Below are 18,075 nucleotides of genomic sequence, written 5' to 3'. Positions count from 1 at the left end.
CTCGTTACGGCCCTGACAGTTAGACACGTGGACTCTAAATGTGAATTCAGGGCTTGCATTACACTTCAAACTGAAGTTTGTAACGTGCTTATCCTCCTCACCTCGCTGTGGGATTCCTTAGTTAGGTTAAACAGTTGTGCCTAATTCAAAGGGGTCGCTTCGCGTGTGACACAAATGGAGTGATAGAAATAGAGAATCACCCCTCCCAACGTCTCCGGCCTTTAAGGTTTCCAGAGGCCCCCGCTGCGTGCTTGTAGGTAGGTAGATATAATCAAGACTACATAAAACAAGTGGTACTCAAGCAATTGCTTACCATCCAGCGACCAATACCTACCTAGCTCCCCAAGCAGTGCGGAAGGGCCAGATGAACTCCCATCCCTTCAAAACTCTCCTTCTGCATTAAGTTATATGGTATGGAATATCTCTTTGGCCAGTTTAAGTCAGCTATCCTGATTCGGTTCCGTCCCACCTCATTGGGCCCTCACACCAGCTCTTCACTGAGATGCTGGAACAGCTTTGGCTCTGCACAGCACTGCTTGGCAACAGCTGTAAACATTGTCGTATTATCAACTTTGCTTTTCTTCTAGAACCAAAACATAGCATCATACCAGGCGCTCTGAAGAAAACAATTCCATCCCAGCTGAAACTGAGACATTGATCAGAGGAGAAAAGAACCCTCTGTATTTTGAACTTGAAGTACCTGGAAGTTGGCTTCCAAGCCTTCTGAACTAAGAAGTCCTTTTCTTTCAGAGTCAGCCTGTGATTCGTGGTAGATGCATTCTCCGTTTCCAAGTCAGGCGATGCGTTAACTTTCTTTTTGATTTCTCTCATTTCTGAAGTAGCCTGCAGGGTCAAGGCACAGTCTCTTGAGATGTGGTTGGGGAGGGTCTGGTTTCAGTTCTTTCTATGGGTATGTATCCAGTAGCTCTGTGGATTGGAATCCGCCTCTCTGTTCCTGGAGAGTTTGATTGCCTTTCTCGGCTCCTCTGTTTAGTGACCTGAAGCCTGCATGAGGTCTAGCACAAGCTTGATGGTCCGCTAGTAAGAGAAACTCTGCTTATTGTCAAGAACGATCTGATGAGATATGTGATTATAAGCAAATAGATGGGATTTCCTGTCTGGTGTGCAAACAAGCTGCTGTCTCTTGTGAGCTGTCTTGCCTGGTATCCCACGTTGCTTTCTGGAGTTGAAAAGGGTAAGATTTTCTGTCTTGCAGTTTCAGAGCACTTAGCAGCTGTCTCTGGCTTGTGCCCACGCATGGGAAGTTTTGCTGCATTCTTGCGCCCTTCTGGGAGAGCTCTCAAAGTCCTTTGTACAGACAGGAGGGACCTTCCCTTTCTTCAGGGCTGTCCTGTCTGTTATTGCCTGGGAGGAAAGGGGAAACAAGGCTGTCAAAAGGCTTCGTGTTCAGTACTTCAGTGAGATGACACAAGCTTTCAAATGTCACTTTGTTAATGGTGTTATATGCATGACTGAGCATTGCAGGTGTTCTTTCCTTTTGTGTTGACAGAAGTCTTCCGTAACTGGATCTTTGATAAGAAGAGTTGAGGTACTTAGCGGGACGATTGGTTTGATTGGTTTGAGCTTGTCACGCCAGGGCAGTTTGTTGGCCTGCCCTCCGCAACAGTGCGGCAAGAAGTAGCAAGACACGTGCGCTTCTGTGAGTACTGCTGAAGTGGAAGTTCTCTGGCTTCCAATGTTTGCACAGTAAATTCCGTGACAACATGAACAGACAGCAGATCTCAGAGGAGTTACAGGTAAATGATCTTTCTTTTTGAGGTTTCTGGAGTGAGTTGCAAAGCCGAGGGATTTCTTTGAGTTTTTGCCCTATGATGAATTGGCAGGTGGCTTGGGAGGAGGTAGTCCCTGGTCATCTGGCAGGGCCGACAATGAGCTTTGAACTGTGTAAGCTTTTGGAAGCTAGGGAATGTATCCCGTGAAGACTTAAGAGTCTCATCCTTTCTGTGGCTGCCGGTGGTGTATTTTGGTGATCTGCTTTAGTTTTATTTGGTTATTAAAAGACAAGTTAGGGGACTCAATCCCTCTTTAGTGTCTGCCAGGAAGCTAGAAAAAAAACGATGACTCCACAAGGAAAAATGAATTCCGAATTGTAGAAAAGAATGCCCTCACCCATTTTCTTTTCCTTCCCCAAATGTGGAGTAATCTTGAAGTATCCAAATAAGAGCCTGGGTCTTGAGACATTATTGATTAGCTGACAGAAAGCAGTAATGAGTCTAGTATGATTACTGCTGTCAATAACACGTGTACAAATTGGGACATTGGCTGTTATGTGACAAAATAAAAAAACTTGGTGGAAAAGAAGTTAAGGAACGCTCGGGAAAACCACTCTGTGCAAAGGTTTTGGGGAACTGAATTCAAAGGAAGTCAGAACGTGGCAGGTAGCGCTCTTCAGGAACCACAAATTCTCTCCATGAGGAATTCCTGTATCTTTCAAAACTTGTCTAACGTAAAGCGTGGCACTGGAAGAAACTTCCGAGTCATCCCAATTTCCGGATTGTTTTCTTCTTCTTTCTTCTGAAGTTCTAGTCAGTAGCATTTACCTTGAGAGCAGGATACTGGCAGGAACTGAGGAACAGGTGGATCAGTCTAGCAGGGTAAATCCTATTGCCAAATACAAACGCCAGTTGTGAGCAGAGTGAACTTGTCATGTGAGAGCTAAGGTCCAATGGAGAATGCAGTGACGATTGCAGGTGAGAAATGACCTCGTGTCTGTTTGTGGTGAAAGTAAATGGAATGGGACTGTCTAGCTTGAGTGTCTGCAGTAGGCTGCTTTAATATACCTTGAGCGAGGCTAATCAGGAACTATTTTTGTAATGCAAGTATTGAGGAGGCAGTTTACTATCTTGTTGGGCTGCAGGCTTGCAGCAAACGATGTGCTTTTTCACAGAGGGAGACTACGTGTAAATTGTGGAACTCGGTGCTGGAGATGTGAATAAAGAAAAGACCAAACTCCAAAATAGGTGGCTAGATACAAAACCATGAAGCTTTAATACTTGCTTAGTAAATATGCAGAGTGCAAACAGACACCGCGGACAGCATATGCAAATAAAGATATTCTGGTATATTTTGTAAGTGTCACAGGCATGAGTGACACACATCAGGCTATGCGTATTATTTCTGAATCACACTGATGGAGTGCGCGCTCCTGCCCTTATTTTTTTCTGCTTCTATTCCCATGCCATTTAGAATTTTTTCCTTCAATTTTACGGAAAAAAAGTTAGCATAACTTTATTGCTAAAACGACCGCTGCGTTAACTGTAATGGAATGCAATTGTATGCTATGTACCAGAAAGTCTAGAGGTCAGGAAAATGTTAATCCTTACAATACAAGAAATGCAAAGCACGTAACATTTATAATAATTTATTTTGCTGGATCTAGCAAAAAAGTCCGTATTAGTCTCCACACGCAGATTTAGAAGAGTTAGTTATTCCTACAGGGGAGCCAAGCAACTGTCTGCTTTGTCCTCGAGCAGAGGTTGAGGTTGCTCTCGGTGACCAGACGAGCTCTGTGCTTGGTGCTACAGTGTGAGAGGCACACTGGGGTGAGGGTGCGTGAAGCTGGCGCCTGCCCTTGGGGCCTGGCTCTGTAGCAGGTGAGTCGGTTCTGGACGCTGCATTGGTAACGCAGCTGTCACAAGTTTAGCAGCTTGCCTTTTCTGAACTTGGGCTAGAGGTGGCTGGCGTGGTTATTTGTGGCGCTCTGTGGCTGCTTAAGGAGGTAGTGAGAGCAAGCCAGGGAAAACTCACTCATACTCATTCATGCAATTATGCATAAATAGGTTCTAAAGTCCTACTCCAATATGCACAAGCACACTAGTTATATCTTTGTCCCTCCCAGCTGGCATCCTGTTAAACCTGTTAAGAAGTATAGTCCACAATCTAACGTGTGAATGAAAATTACAGTCTTAAATAACTGTATAATAATAATAAATAAATAATAAAATAATAATAATAACTAAATAGATGAGGGAAGAATCAATATAGTGTTTTATTTATTGATTGATTGATTTTTGACCAGCCAGAGAGCGAGCCTTGTTCTTGGTTTTGGTCACATTAGGCTGTTCTGCACGTCGGCGAGAAGCGGTTCAGTGATAGCATTTTCCTATTCTTTATTGAAACAGGCACCTTCCCAGAAGAGAAGCGGTCCAAAGTCTGCAGTTTCCAATGAAACGTTGTCTGAGAACTGCTGAAAAAGCAGGTACGTGATAGCAATTAGAAGCTTGAAGAGTAAAATAGAGTAGAAATGCGTGCAAACAACCGTGTGTACTATAGGAAATCAAATAGTCTTTTTCAGCAACTGTATCCTAAATTGGAAAACTTTTTTTTTTTTTTTTTTTTTTTTTTTTTTTTTTTTTTCCCAGAGTCACGCCCTGTGTTTTATTTTAATTACTGCTAAGGGAGAGTGAAATGGATCAATAAGGAATTTTTTTTTAATTAAAAAAGTAGCATGAAAAGCTCCCCTGTATATTCTTAAAGTAGAGAAATAGGCAGCAGAGCCTTCGCTTGCTTACACAAGGCTGCAAAGAACTCCCAGATTATCGCTTTGTGCTCTTCCATGTTCTTCCATCCACAGCTGCATTTTACTGTTCTTGGTGGTGGTGATTATTAATTTGAACTTCATGAACCATTTACAGTTGGTGTCACTTTGCTACTGCTTTGTGCCTGCTCTAGATCATCTTCACTTTTTTTTTTCCCTTCTCTTTTTTAAGCTGTACTTAAGAAAGTCATACAGTGAGTATCTACCGTTGAGTTGTTCAGGAACAGCTGTTGTTCACATGTGGAAGCACAACGGTTGCATTTCTGTTGTCCTGTCTGGCATCTAGCAACTGTCTGGCTGCCTGGTATACATGGCATTATTTTCCCAAGAGGTATACAACAAGCCCACAGGCCAAATAAAATTCTGGTCTCTGTTTCAGATGCAGCTTGTTAATTCAGCCTGGTTTTGCCAAAGCACGTGTGGCTTCTGAGCGGTCTTGTCTGACTCGATGCCGGAAGCGCTGTACTCTTGCTGATGTGCGCTTCTGCTGAAATGGGCAGCAGACTGTTCCCTGTTACCTCCCATCAGATGTTTTAGGCCCAGCTGGTGAACAAAGACAAGATTTTTAACAATGACTCCTGGACTAGATTACTCAAGTTGAGTTGCCTAGAAAATGCCCATTTTTCTTTCAAGGGGCTACGATTTCAGTCTACCCCCGTTCCTTTTCCAGGGGCTCCTGCTGGGCACTCAGACATCAGCCTCTTTCTGCCCAAGATTAGCTGCCGCTTGTGTGATTTTTAGATGTGACTGTGGTAGTTTCTACAACTTCAGTGCAAAAGACCGCACACCTTACCCTTGCGAGCTACTCGAGTGCCTCTGCGATGAGACGATGACACACCACTTACTGCCATTCCACAGACAATGAGGCGGTTGGCAGACCTCCGGTTCGGAGTGATTGCACCAGTGTTTTATTAGCTCTCAGAAAATATATAGCAGAGAAGAGGCGTAGTGCAGGCTCTCGCACAGTCTGCCTGTGCTCTAACCTCTCGGGCAGGAGGCCGCATTGCTTTTACAGCCAGTACTTAACCTTTCTGCTGAGACTTGTCAACAAGGAAACCAATTAGCAGCAGATATGATGGCGGATGATATAATGCACATGTCTGTTTGTTATGAACACAAGTGATATATTTGAACACAACGTATATTTTAAAACATAGCTCTGCATTAATGACGCCGTCTCTCACCAAAAAATCAGTCTCTACAGTCGTGTTAAGGAATATCCTCATAGAGATTTTTCAAAGTCTCTGTCTTGAGCCCTGCTCTGCTGGACTCGTGGTGACGGTGACAAGTGCGGGATTCTAAGAACTAATTCCTCTACTTTTATTATTTGGCTTGAGAGGTTGTGGATGCCCCGTCCCTGAGGTGTTCAAGGCCAGGTTGAGTGGGGCCCTGGGCAGCCTCGTCTAGAGTTAGGCATGGAGGTTGGTGGCCCTGCATGTGGCAGGGGGCAGGAGATTCGTGATCCTTGAGGTCCCTTCCAACCCTGGCCATTCTGTGATTCTATGATTTAATTTTATATGGGCGGCATATGCAAAATATACAGAACAGCATATCGAAAGCAGGACAGTCATTGCCCTCTGAAGTGGATCCAGAGCTGTTTTCTACGTACACACAAATGTATATTGGTTTACGTATCAGAAAAAGTTCAGGGAAACCTGATTTAAACGATGAAAACTGTGCAGGTTTACAATCGCATGATAGCCACCTCCTTTAAAGGACAGTGGCCTTGTGATGTATGTATGTGATACTGCCCCTGTGTGAGTACAGATAGAGTTCCTCTGTCAGAAATATGTTGGGTTGGGGGCTGTGCTTTTTAGGGGACAGTTGATAGTTGGGTTGAGGGTTGGCCTGATTGTTTTTAGAAAAGTTGAGAGTAAGATTCAATGGCTGGAGCTTCTTCTAAAGGACTTAATTGCCAGCCGGCTCAGTATATAGGCAGGACGATTCAATCCTCTGCTCTGTCCGTTCTTAGAGAAATTGTTCTCTTTGGATGAGAAAACATCCAAATCTGCAGCAGTGCGTGCTAGAACGTGTGGGGACATAGGGACGCGCTCGCTTCCTGAGGCAGCCATGTTCCCGCTTCTCTGCCAGCCAAGATTCTCTTTGACTCACTCTCTACGTGTTCTTTGCTTGTTTGGACTGAACGTTTGAACCAACATTTAAACTGTTTTCTTATCGCTGAATAGTCAATCATTTAGAACAGAATTTGCATTTACTGTTTTAAAACCATCGAGATGCAATCAGGGCTTGGTCGATTAATCTCTGAGAAATCGTTCAAAATCAAACCAGAAAACACCCCAAACCAACCTGGAGCAACACAGAGTATCACTTTTACATTTCCTTTTACAGGGCCAGCAAGAAAAAGACCATCATCTCTTCTTGAACGTGACTTCTTATCCTCACGTCGAAGCTAGAGAAGCCTTTTCATCGTATAACAGCAAAAGGAGGAAGAGTGGGTTAAACACATGAGCTGCTACCTGCACTGCGTATTCTACGAGGTACTGATAGGAAGCCTAAAAAGTATAGCACTCCAACCCAGTAGAAAAACAAGAACTTTTCAGTTGACTGGACCTTCGTACAGCCCCAACTGAGGGCAAAGGGCGATCCAACTATGTTTATTGCTAACGTTAATTTAGCTGAGGATACTTTTTATCTGATGCAAACGTAGATTTCTTTTCCCCCCTCTCAGCATTTACAAATGCGTTCTTTTAAGATGTTAGGTATCTCTGCATGTTCAGTGGGACCTTCGCTTAACCAGAGCTTTCCTTTTTCATCTGCACTGTTGATGATATCTTCCCTCTTTTCCGTGCATCTTGTCTTGTAGGGATATCCTTTCCCTCCCCCACATCAAGCCTAAAATCTGTTCTAGGTGAAATTAGAGGAAGAAAAAGCAAAAAGAAACGAGGAATATAGCCAACCTTTTTAATTAGAGTATATTGTACTTCCAAACTCGATACACTAGAAATTGGCAATGCAACGTAAGATGCAAAGGAATATACCAGTTACTGTCAAAATGACCCTGTACAGCCTTATAATGCAAAAAGCTTTATACAATACAAACTTTTAATAATAATGTACACAGACCTTGACAGAATGATATTTGAACATAATACACCAAATAAAAAAAAAACAGAAGAAAGAAAAAAGTGCTGAGAACTTTAACTGAAGTACTGAATGGAAAAACACACTAGCCTTCATTAAAGAATGCATAGGGATAAACTATTATGAAATTAGCTTTATGGTGGGGGGAATTTTTCAGAACTGTTGGTCTTTACTAGGTAGGGGATATCTCTGGAGAACATTCCTTTCTTTAGTCTTGAACTTCAAACCAATTATGTTAATACGATGAGCTCAGATAAATACGGTTTTTTTTTTTCCTTAAAAAAATAAAAACCTCCCAACACACTTTTCCTTACAGAGAAAACTTCTATGACGTACCAGAAAGAATGAATTTATCCTTTCCAAAGTGCTAAAGAAAATTTCCATTTACATTAGACATTACTTTGTCAGGTACTGGTACGATGGAGCGCTGTTGAACACGTGGCATTTGTGCGCTGACAGCGCATTCTTGGAACTTCCAGCCCCAGTTATATTGCAGTTTGGCTTACAGAAAGCATCCTCGTAATATTTGTACCTCCTCCTAGACAGCTGTACTTTCCCTGTTGGTTTTGAAAAAAAAACCTTTTCGCTTTGGAAGTGTTTGCTTTACTATGGTGGGGTCAGAGATATAATGCATTGAGTGTATTTGAGAGAACTGGTATAGTTTCTGGGTGCAGACTGCATATTTCACACTGTTGAGACACTCAGTTTTTTATGCTTGCTGTATTTACTAACACACCGCTTTCTATTTTGTCTGTACTCCCAGGGGGGTTACCAGGAGTTTGGATGGCAAAGAGGGCCCTGAGTTGCGTTGTTACTAACGTTTTTATGTTTACTTTGGAACAGATGGCTTTTCTCTACTGCACAGACAGGCAGAACTGCCATATGCTCAGTAGAACAAAAATTTTCTGCTGGAATGTAAACAAAATGGTGAGACTTCTCTGCCCTTTAATTAATTATTCCAAATAATAACCTCCTCCTATTTTGGATGTTTCCCCTTTGTAAATAGCTTTGAGGATGTTAAACAGGAGTGCACAAATGAGAATGTCCTCCCTGAACAGGAAGACTTTGGTCATGCCTGTGGAGAGTGTTTGGCCATCTCAGTGCAAAACAAATGTAGGAATCTTCCACATAAATAAATAAACTGATGCAAGTTCTGCATTTAAAAAAAAAAAAAAAAAAAAAAAAAAAAAAAAAAAAAAGATACCCTATGTAAGCTTCATTTGAAAAATGAAGAAGATTGAGATTATGTTTCTACCTATGTGTGTGTGGCTCAGAGCCTTCGTGGACCAGAAATGCCTACCTGAACTGGGATACTGCCTTAGTGCTGTCCAAACTGGTCTGCTGAGATCCCTCCTTCCCACAGTACCCTGCAGAAGAAATTGCTTTGGAACAGCATGAGAGTGGGAAGTAAGTAGCACATCAGATGTGATTCAGCGCATCGCTTACAATGGCTTGGTCGAGAGAAAGAGAAGGACTGAAAAAAGCAAGGAGGTCAGACATGTCCAATACCTGATGGCGAAGGACAGCAAGATCTAATGCCAAGAGACACCGTGGAAAACGAAAATCCACTAAGAAAGTATTCCTGTAAGTCCTGTGAAATTTTGAAATGTTTCATATTTTATATTCCCAATTTACATGCAGAGGATTTTTTATCCTGATCTTTAAGTTGTTTAAGGAACAAATCAATTAATAGACAGTTACTCTTCTTTCAGATCACTATTGGCATTTTGAGATTAAGAAAGGTTATACAACCGCTCTGCATTTGCTTCTTCCTGCAGTAAAGTGCCACATACAACGTCATTTTAATGACCACAAAGTAAGAGCATTAAATAAGCACAAAGTTAGTTTCCTAGCAGTGTATGCTCTATCAGCCATTAACAGAAAGGAATAAAGTATTACTAACAACGTGGAGGGTATGATAGGACCTTAGAATCTGCAAGTACAATTGAAATAGTGAGGTCATAAAAGAGAACTGTATCTTTCAAACAGTATCTTTTTTATAGCTTTGTATTTCAAAGTTACTGGTACCTTTTCAAATATACAGTCTTACTACTTTCATCCCGCAGAATTTGTTTTTGTTTTTTTGCAACTGAGAAACAAACTAGTGCAAGACTAAAGCACTGTGCAAATCTGCCTTTTTTTTTTTTTTTTTAGTCTGAGTATTTATACCCAGAATTTATCCATACCCTTCGTAAAATCCCCTTTGTTGGATTTTTTTCCACCATAGATTTCTAGTTATACAAGTTGTTCCTGCAAACTAAAAGGTAACCACTGCATAATACAGCATATATGTATCTATATATAATATTTATATGTCCTTTTAAAACAAAAGATGTATGTTATGGCCCAGACTCAGGTGTCTGTTACACCTGCGTAAGCTGAGAAGTGAGCCTGCTGTGTGAGTGTGTACGCTGCACGTGCACGTGTAGGAGAACACACGCACACATGCTTTTTCACTGTTATGCTCTCATCCTGCAGTGCTGAAAGCCACTTCTTCCTCATCAGCTCTACCCCAAATCCTCAAACCTTGACAACTCAATACAAGGCAGCAAACAACTAAACGATGCTGCTTGCAGCGCTGAAATGATGACACCGGTCAACCCCAGACCGAGAGTTACTCCCGCCCCAACTCTACAGTTCGGGGGGATACAGAGGAAGGGAGGGAACGAGCGTGTTCAAGGGAGAAAAATAATAGGTAAGTAAACCAATATAAGGGATGTGCAAAAGCAGTGTCATGGCACGCTTACGGACTCTCTTTCACACACCCATACGCACGCACACAAAAAAAAAAAAACAAAAAAAAAAAACAAAGCATCAATATGAAATCTTACAAGCGCTGATTGCCAGTAAGGACACTCTTTTTCAGCTTAACAAGACAAAATAGTTTCTTAGATAAGAGTACTGGGAACATGCTGAAGGTAGAAGTATGCAGTAGGTCACCTCTTGAAGATTTAATAAAGCAGCTTTCATGTCAATGCAATAAGTATACACAGAGCCATTTTCTAAACCTTACTACTGATATAGTACAAATGTTCATTACCTCTTCGGTTTACGGTTTGCAGCAATGTATACCTGCTGGGTTTGTTGGGGTATTTTTGGTACAGAATGTAACTGCCCTCAGACAGTTTCTGCCCTTTCTGTTAGTCCAAGGTAGGCAAGGAAGGAGTGTTTAGGTGAAGAGGCACCTCCCGGTGCAGTCTGAGGTCTGGGTGGATGGAATGTGAGACTGTAGTGGTTTTTGGGGAAAAACATTGTTAGAGGAATAAGGTGGGCAAACTCCGAGTTCCAGTATTTATCAAAGCACAGGGAGGTGCCGTTGATGGCCAAGGCTTTCACTGCCAAGTTTGGTTCTGCCCCGCTGCTCTGCGCAGCTGACATAGCCACTGTCTGCAGAGCCTGGGAGGCAGACATAACTGAGAGGGGTGACAAGAGGTTTCTAGAGCTGTTCACCGGTAGGAGTGGACTGGCTTCCTTAGAGGTTGAATACTGGCCTTTCTTCTCCTCTTCAGAGCAGTCCCCATTCTGGTGCTTCTTCACGTGGCGGCTGAAAACAAAAGGGTGGGTAGTCTTGAACAGGCACTCGTCGCAGCTGAAAGTCTGGCGTGGAGCATGCTTCAGTTTCTTGTGCAAGTTGAGATTGTCTTTGCGTTTGCAGCTGTAGCTGCACTGGTCACAGTGAAAAGGGCGCTCGCCAGTGTGGACACGCACGTGTTCGATCAGCTTGTTGGCGGTCTTGGACAGGTAGCCACACTGGTCGCACTTGTAATGGTTGCCAAGGCGGTGTTCTCGGATGTGCATCTCCAGCTCCAGCTGATTTGCTTTCACTGTCTGGCAGATCCGACATTTGTACTCCATCTTGTAGTGAGTCTTCAGGTGGCACTCCATTGCTGCAGGGCGGTTAGTGGAGTAGATGCAGAACGGGCACCTGGCACAGAGAAAAGAGAAGTCACGTGGCTGGAAGTCTTGTGTTACTGGGACAAACCTCTCATTCAGCCCATCTCTGCCCTACTAAAGCAGGAGAAAAGGCGCCTAGTCCTCCCTGTTTGGTTTCTGTATTATGTTTGGTTCATCTGTCTCTCCTTAGAGTACGCTGGCCTATTTAACGGCAGTAGAACTCGCTCATTCCTAGGAAGGCACCAAAGGAGCGTCCCCTTAATCGTCTGGCTTACCTTTGCGGGGCAGGTTCTGCAAAGCAGGCCAGGTGCCGTGGGTGACTGATTCACAGGTACTTTGGGTTAACGACATTCTTAGTGTTTGCACAAAGTCACTTTTGCCATTTTCTCCATTCAGAAGTGGTTTAAAGAGAGTGTTTACAGATGAGTATGAAAGCAGCTGTTTAAGTCAAGATGGAATAAACTTGTAATACTGTATGTACGGCTTAGGAAATTCCTTTTATGTGACTTTGTACAATAAGCTTGCTGGGTATCCGGCTAGAAACAGCTGAAAGTTGGCTTATTAAGATGATCTGTAGGGATTCCCATTGCTGGGAGATGAGCTAGTCTGTGCTCGCAATGCTTGCCTACAGCCGCCTCTGCCGCGCAGCAGGAATTGTTCCAATGTGGGAACAGGATGTGGGCTCTGCTTACTCACAGCAGAAAGCTTCCGGACCAGGGTGGACGTGGTAAAGGGCCTCACCCCTGGTTCCTGGACCAGGAAGGGCTGAGAAGGCTGAAGGAGGGAGCCTTCAAAGCTGGGAAGGAAGGCTGAGCTGACCAAGCCTGGACACCATCAAGACTAAAATGCACCGGATCCTGCTTGATGCGGCTTAGAGGAAGTTGGTGAAGACAGCTACCCGCCCAGAATATCTGCTGCGTTAAACAAAGCGTACTGGCTTCCAGATCCAGCTTGTAAGCTAGAAGAGCAAGTCTAGGTAAAAAGACACAACTAATGCGCCAAGCTGCCGTCTTACGGATGTCTCCCTTGCCTGCTGATCTGCATTCACTCTTTAGCAGCTCTGCCAATTATGCACTGTCATTTAAGGTAATTTCTAAGCAGATATCCTCTCATTTGTTTTCACTCACTACAACTGATTGCGTTTCATCTTGCTAACGATGGAGAGATTTTGGAGTGAGTGCAGCAAATAATACAGGAGGACAAACAAACAGAAGTAAAATATCCGGACGCTTTTCCTGATGCAGCATCAAGTACTCTGATCCAGAGAGGGAACCTGGCACTGAGGCTGCTGAAAGTGGTTAGCTCTACTGCAACAGAGAACTCAGCTGTCTATGCGCACATACCTCTCCTGAGCTGGGTGCTCTCTGGATCAGAATCTCAGATTTTGATCTGGAACTGGAGGAATCATGTTTTTTTTTTTTCTCTTCCCCCACAGCAAACAGGAGACAGAAAAATACAATTTACTTAGATCTCTTCAGGCTCTTCTGGATGCCTTAAAAAAAAAAAAAATCAGAGCTTTTTCTTAGATGCAGCTTTGAAGGTACCTGATTATTACTTGAGTCGGGCAGGAATAACTTATGTAGACTGAGAAGCCCATTCTGTCAGGAAGGTCTGAGTCATAGGTCATGATTTTTCCTCAGTAAATAGAATAGATTCTGTGCAGCTTAAACCCAGAGCGCGTGAGATCACTGGCCTGTGCGTCCAAGACAGACATCCCATCGTTCTGGCACGCTACTTGTTTCCTAGCCCGGTCTTATTCCCAGATTCAGTCATCATATCTCAGTTGATCACAGATTCAAATTTGGGAAACTACAGAGCTGTATAACAAGACACTGCCTGGCAAACGGAACCAGTTTTCACAAACCTCAGTGCAAACTGATAGAGCTACTCATGGTAACGTTAAATGTGGCACGCTAGTTACCTGACAGTTACAGTGCATTGAAAACATTAGTTTGCTTAGCAAGAACGGTGCAAGCAGGGAGGCCTGTGCCGGGCTTGAAGTGGCTCCAGCCTCTCTTCCTGCAGCAGCTGGAACAAATGGAGAACAGGGGCATACGTCTTGCATAACAACACATCGCCTGCACACACGGAGCAAGCGCATGGCCCCAACTATCACCCCTCCCCTCAGGGGTCCGACTTTGACATAAGGGCACAGTCGCTCACTAGAAACATTGCTCTGTACGAACAGATCTTAAAGGACAGCACCTTAGCCAAAGACAGGGTTTTTTTCTTAAAAGAGCGTACTGCTTGTTACACGTTAATTTACAGTGATTATTCCAAACATGCAAAGAAAGGCAGAAAAGGATCAAAATAGTTAGTTGCTGAGAAAGGCTGACTTTGCATTAGAATCTACAAGGATTACAAAGCAACTGAGAGGTCTGATTTTGAGAAGCTGACTCCATACTTAGTGGCACAGACTGGACAGGATTTAGATTCTTTGAGCTAGGTGCAGAACAGAGAATGCGGTGCATGCTCTCCTTTGCTCTAATGCCTTCAAAATGCCTCTTAATTGGACAGTGCCTCCGTGCCGTGCTGCCTCATTCTCTTAGGACCCATCATGTATTTTCTCCTCTTTGACTTGAAATGGGAAAGGCCGTACTTTGTTAAGATCTATCACTGGGGAAAACTACATATACTACTATTTGCTATAATGGTGCAAACCCATGTTAAGGCAACTCTAATGGACTGGGCTTTTATTACCTAGACAACAGAAGCCCCAAATCTGGATTCTCAGACACTTTACTAATCTTTTCTGGCTTACTTCCTTCTGTCCTGGTCCCCACAATATTAGAGGTGCTGAACACAGTAAAAGTTGGTGTACTTGCTTTCCTTACTTGAGCCCACCAGTGGGGACAGTGTGGCATTTCTTGTGCTCCAATAATTGCTCGGGTGTCTTCATGAACTTGTGGCACACATCACACTCAAACATCCGTGTGATCAGGTGGATTTGCAGATGGCGCTCAAACATATTTTTTGTTTTGCAGACAAAGTTACAGAAAACGCATTCAAAGCCTGAAAAATGAAGAAAAGGAAAAAGCATTCCTGATACTGTGGCCGGATCTACTGCATACGAGGTGACAATTTGTATTTGTTTTATGGGTTTTTTTTTTTTTTTTTTTACCTTTCTCTGACTTCTCTTCAGTATTCAGTGAGGTCTGAGTACCAGGCACTACAGAAATGACCAGCAGGTTGTTTGAACCCTTGTTTTTTGGAGATACATCTGCATCTTCTTTGCTGTTAGCAGAGTCACTGAGTGCTGACAGTGAAGATGAAGATGGACTGTTAGATTCACTGGGTGTCTTCCTCTCCTCAGCTGAAAAATTGGAATTAGGAGCAACAGCTAGTACAGCAGACTGTAATCCTGTTTTACATTTCAGGATGAGTGTCATTTGAAGTTAATTCAAACATACTTATAAACAAGTCTGAAATCAACTGGTCAGTTAGGGAAGCATCATGATTTCATATCCCTCCTTTTTTAAGTGTTTATACTAGCATATCCTAGAAGGTATTCTGTCTGTAATGGCAACGAAAGGAAGCATGCAATTCTATCATTATTAAGCAAAAAAAAAAAAAAACCCCAAGCGCACACTTTGATTGGCTCAGACGATCAAGAACTTGTCACTGAGAAAAAAAGCCACGTTTTCTCAAATGGAGGTTGGGGTGCTGTTGATGGCATCGTTTACTAGTGTTCCAAATTAAGCTTCCATCACCTTTCTGCTTTTGTCTGTCTATTGGGTAGCTCTGAGAGGAAGGGTAGAGAAGAATAATGACTGTAAGAAATAACAGCCTGGTCTCAAGATGTATCTGCTGTTGCTAGGAACTCTCATTGAAAATTAAATGAAAAAAACAATAAAACAAAACGTATTTAACTGGATCTAAAGCTGTAGCACTCCAGCATTGCCTTACGTGTGCAATAAATGTGTGAAGTTGGAATCCCGAATAGTATCGCATGCTAGAAATGAGCAAGAGTGAGAGTTTTCATATAAGCCTAATGTGGTACATTCCACTCTGAGCCAAAGAATCAGAATGGACAAATTATTTCCTCCCCTTTATGTCACGCTTTATTCAGAGCTGTGTTAAAAACAGACTTAACTAAAATGTCATATTATCTATGTGATAAAGTAAGTCCTCCGATTGAGGCCTCTGCATACAGCAATATGTATCCAGCTAAAAGCTCACAAGTGGCACCTTTAAGTCTAGATAAAAATGTTGGAACGCGCTAATGAAATCTGATGACCCATGCTGTCAATAGGAAGGATGACTGGGATATCATACAGAAAGACTCACTGACCTTGGGGGCTAGAGTAATAAAAATGGAATGAAATTTTATAGTACACACTACAAGGTTATGACCTGGAAGAATTTTTGCTACAAATGAGGAGAGCTTAAGTTGGAAACAGTCAAGGAAAACAAAATAAAGGAACAAGTTGAGCAGAACACAGGATGAATACGAGCTATCAGCAAGCTAAAGTCTCCAAGGAAGGTAAATACGATCACAGAATATTACTGCGTGAGTTATTCCCAGCAGCTGCTGCTGTTTTACTCTGCCACCGCTACTTATTCCAACTAAATACGCCACGTGCAGCCATTGTTGTGTATGCCAAGAATGGGGATCTCACAAGAACACACACAGTGTAAGATCGGTACTTTCAGAAGAGTATTTCACGTAAGAAAAGGCCCAATGAATATTTAGATGGGAGAGGGTTGTTCTCCAGAAATACAGGAAGAGAATAAATACCGTGGGGAGGGGAGAAAAAGATGGAGGGAGGTGAGCTGATGTGTCAGACTGAGGGAACTTCTGGCAGAAAAGAACATGGGTGAGTTCTGGTTATTACTTAGACACAATGCTGGCAATTTTAAAAAGGTACCTCAACTTGAATACCAGAAAATCTGCATGCGATCTGTCTGTGGGCATAGCGGGTCCAAAACAATTCTACTTGCCTGAAGACATATGCCAAGAGCCTTACAAACAGGCCTTGTATGAGTAAGTAACCTTACAGCGTAGGGACTGGAGGCGAGTGAACCAGAAAACCCATCCTGTCTTTTTCCCCCAATACGGGCCATATGTGTAAGCATTTGGCGGGATCTCCTGCTGAATGGCTCAATTTGACAGAGTGAATGAAGAACAGATAATTAAAAGACAAGCGATAATTAAAAGACAAGCTTTAAAAGACAAGCAGCACCTCCAATATTTTAGCCACAGCAAGTACAGCTCTTGTTCTGAGCTCTGATGCAATTTTTTCACATGGCTATAGGCGGCATTTCTCCATCTACAAGTGGAGATGGATGAAAAAACTGGGTAAAGACAGTGCGTGTGCAGGGAGATGGGAGTAGAGTTGCAGTGCTGAAAGCTGGCACAAAGATTTGTGAGGCATTCCAATAATTTAACGTGCATTATAAGCACCAACATTCTCCTCTCCTTTATCTCTTTCCACCCTTCCTATCTTCCCACTTTTACCTTTGACATAAAGAGCAATTTAATGATGGGAAAACGGCGCTGGATGCAGTTCAGCTTCAGTACTGTCAACGCAATTATTAGTAGTTTGTGACAACAAAATTCTTCTGCTTGGTGTTATAAATGAAATCAACTGAAAGCAATCTAATTTTCTCCTCCTTAAATTATGCCGCGCTTCACTAGTTGGACTAAGCATATGGAGCTTGTTTGAAAACTGCTGTTGCTCTTATCTTTGGCTATTAAGTGACTAAGAACAGGACCAGGGAGAAGACACAGGATTTGCTCTGATACTGAATATAAAGTGACATTTAAAGTATTTCTGAGTCACAACATTAAAGAAACATCAACAGAAACTCTGAACACACCAAGAGCAAAGCTCAGTATATTACGTGTTATAACCTTAAAGCCAGATGCACACAGCTAGTGCTCAAAGTTGCCTTATCAGCACTGAGGTCAAATCAGGATTTTGATGAAACAATGAATCAGTCAAAAAAACAAACAATCTATGTTAACTTCAGCAAGGGAGGAGATTTGAGGGACATGGCCAAGTAGCCCTTCATTTGTCCCCTACACTTGAAAACTGATCTGTACTAGCGGACTATTTGCCTGGCTTCACTTCAGCTTTAAGAGATCAGACCTTAATTAGCAAGCATTTCAGTGAAAGTAAAGAGAGCGCTTATCAGGAGTGTGAAGGTTGCACCTAAAAAGCAGGGAAGAGAGAGATCACAGCAGCTGGGAGGTAGGGATCGTCACCTGTGTGCTTGCTGTTGACATGAGCCTTCATATCTGCCTCTTCCATGGTGACAAAATCGCATGCTGTGCAGCAAATCGAGAACATCCACTGCTCCTTATCCACATGAAGGGACATATGACTGACAAACTGGACGTTCATCTCCGTCTCAAACCCGCACACATGACAGCTGCAAGCAGAAGGGAATTCAAGAGTAAGAAGCATTAAAAAAACAAAGTACAAATAGAAGAATATTATCCTTCCCTTCATTTTGAAAAAACAAACCAAAAAACCCACCCTCACTGCACAGTTCTCTTCCTCACTGTTGAATGTTCA

General features: G+C 42.8%; 1 protein-coding gene and 1 long non-coding RNA gene across 9 annotated transcripts in view; one reads left to right on the top strand and one right to left on the bottom strand.

The window, feature by feature from the left end:
* Nucleotides 1-46: 46 nt before the first annotated feature.
* On the top strand, nt 47-7,798 carry LOC122165464. Of its 2 annotated transcripts, XR_006170487.1 has the most exons (5): nt 47-257; nt 995-1,195; nt 1,511-1,757; nt 4,143-4,219; nt 6,908-7,798. It is a non-coding gene; the product is annotated as an uncharacterized LOC122165464 (long non-coding RNA). The 2 variants fall into 2 exon arrangements; XR_006170486.1 differs by having other exon boundaries at nt 47-1,195.
* ZNF827 (zinc finger protein 827) overlaps nt 7,467-18,075 on the bottom strand; it is a 106,794-nt gene continuing 96,185 nt past the window's right edge. For 4 of the 7 annotated variants that reach the window (XM_042828420.1, XM_042828422.1, XM_042828419.1 and 1 more), the window contains 4 exons: nt 17,763-17,929; nt 14,676-14,867; nt 14,389-14,566; nt 7,467-11,585 (listed from right to left, as the gene is read on the bottom strand). In XM_042828420.1, coding sequence (XP_042684354.1) covers nt 10,778-11,585; nt 14,389-14,566; nt 14,676-14,867; nt 17,763-17,929 — 1,345 coding nt within the window. In that variant the 3' untranslated portion in view covers nt 7,467-10,777. Of the gene's footprint in view, nt 11,586-12,897; nt 13,047-14,379; nt 14,567-14,675; nt 14,868-17,762; nt 17,930-18,075 lie in introns of all 7 variants that reach the window. The other 3 variants (XR_006170485.1, XR_006170484.1, XM_042828421.1) reach the window with 3 other exon arrangements.

This window comes from Centrocercus urophasianus, unplaced genomic scaffold (genome assembly GCF_019232065.1).
Source record: "Centrocercus urophasianus isolate 14NV4802_14NV808 unplaced genomic scaffold, USGS_Curo_1.0 seq_3, whole genome shotgun sequence".
Taxonomy (NCBI): domain Eukaryota; kingdom Metazoa; phylum Chordata; class Aves; order Galliformes; family Phasianidae; genus Centrocercus; species Centrocercus urophasianus.
Note: the sequence above shows the minus strand (reverse complement) of the source record. Positions and strands in the feature narration are given on the sequence as shown.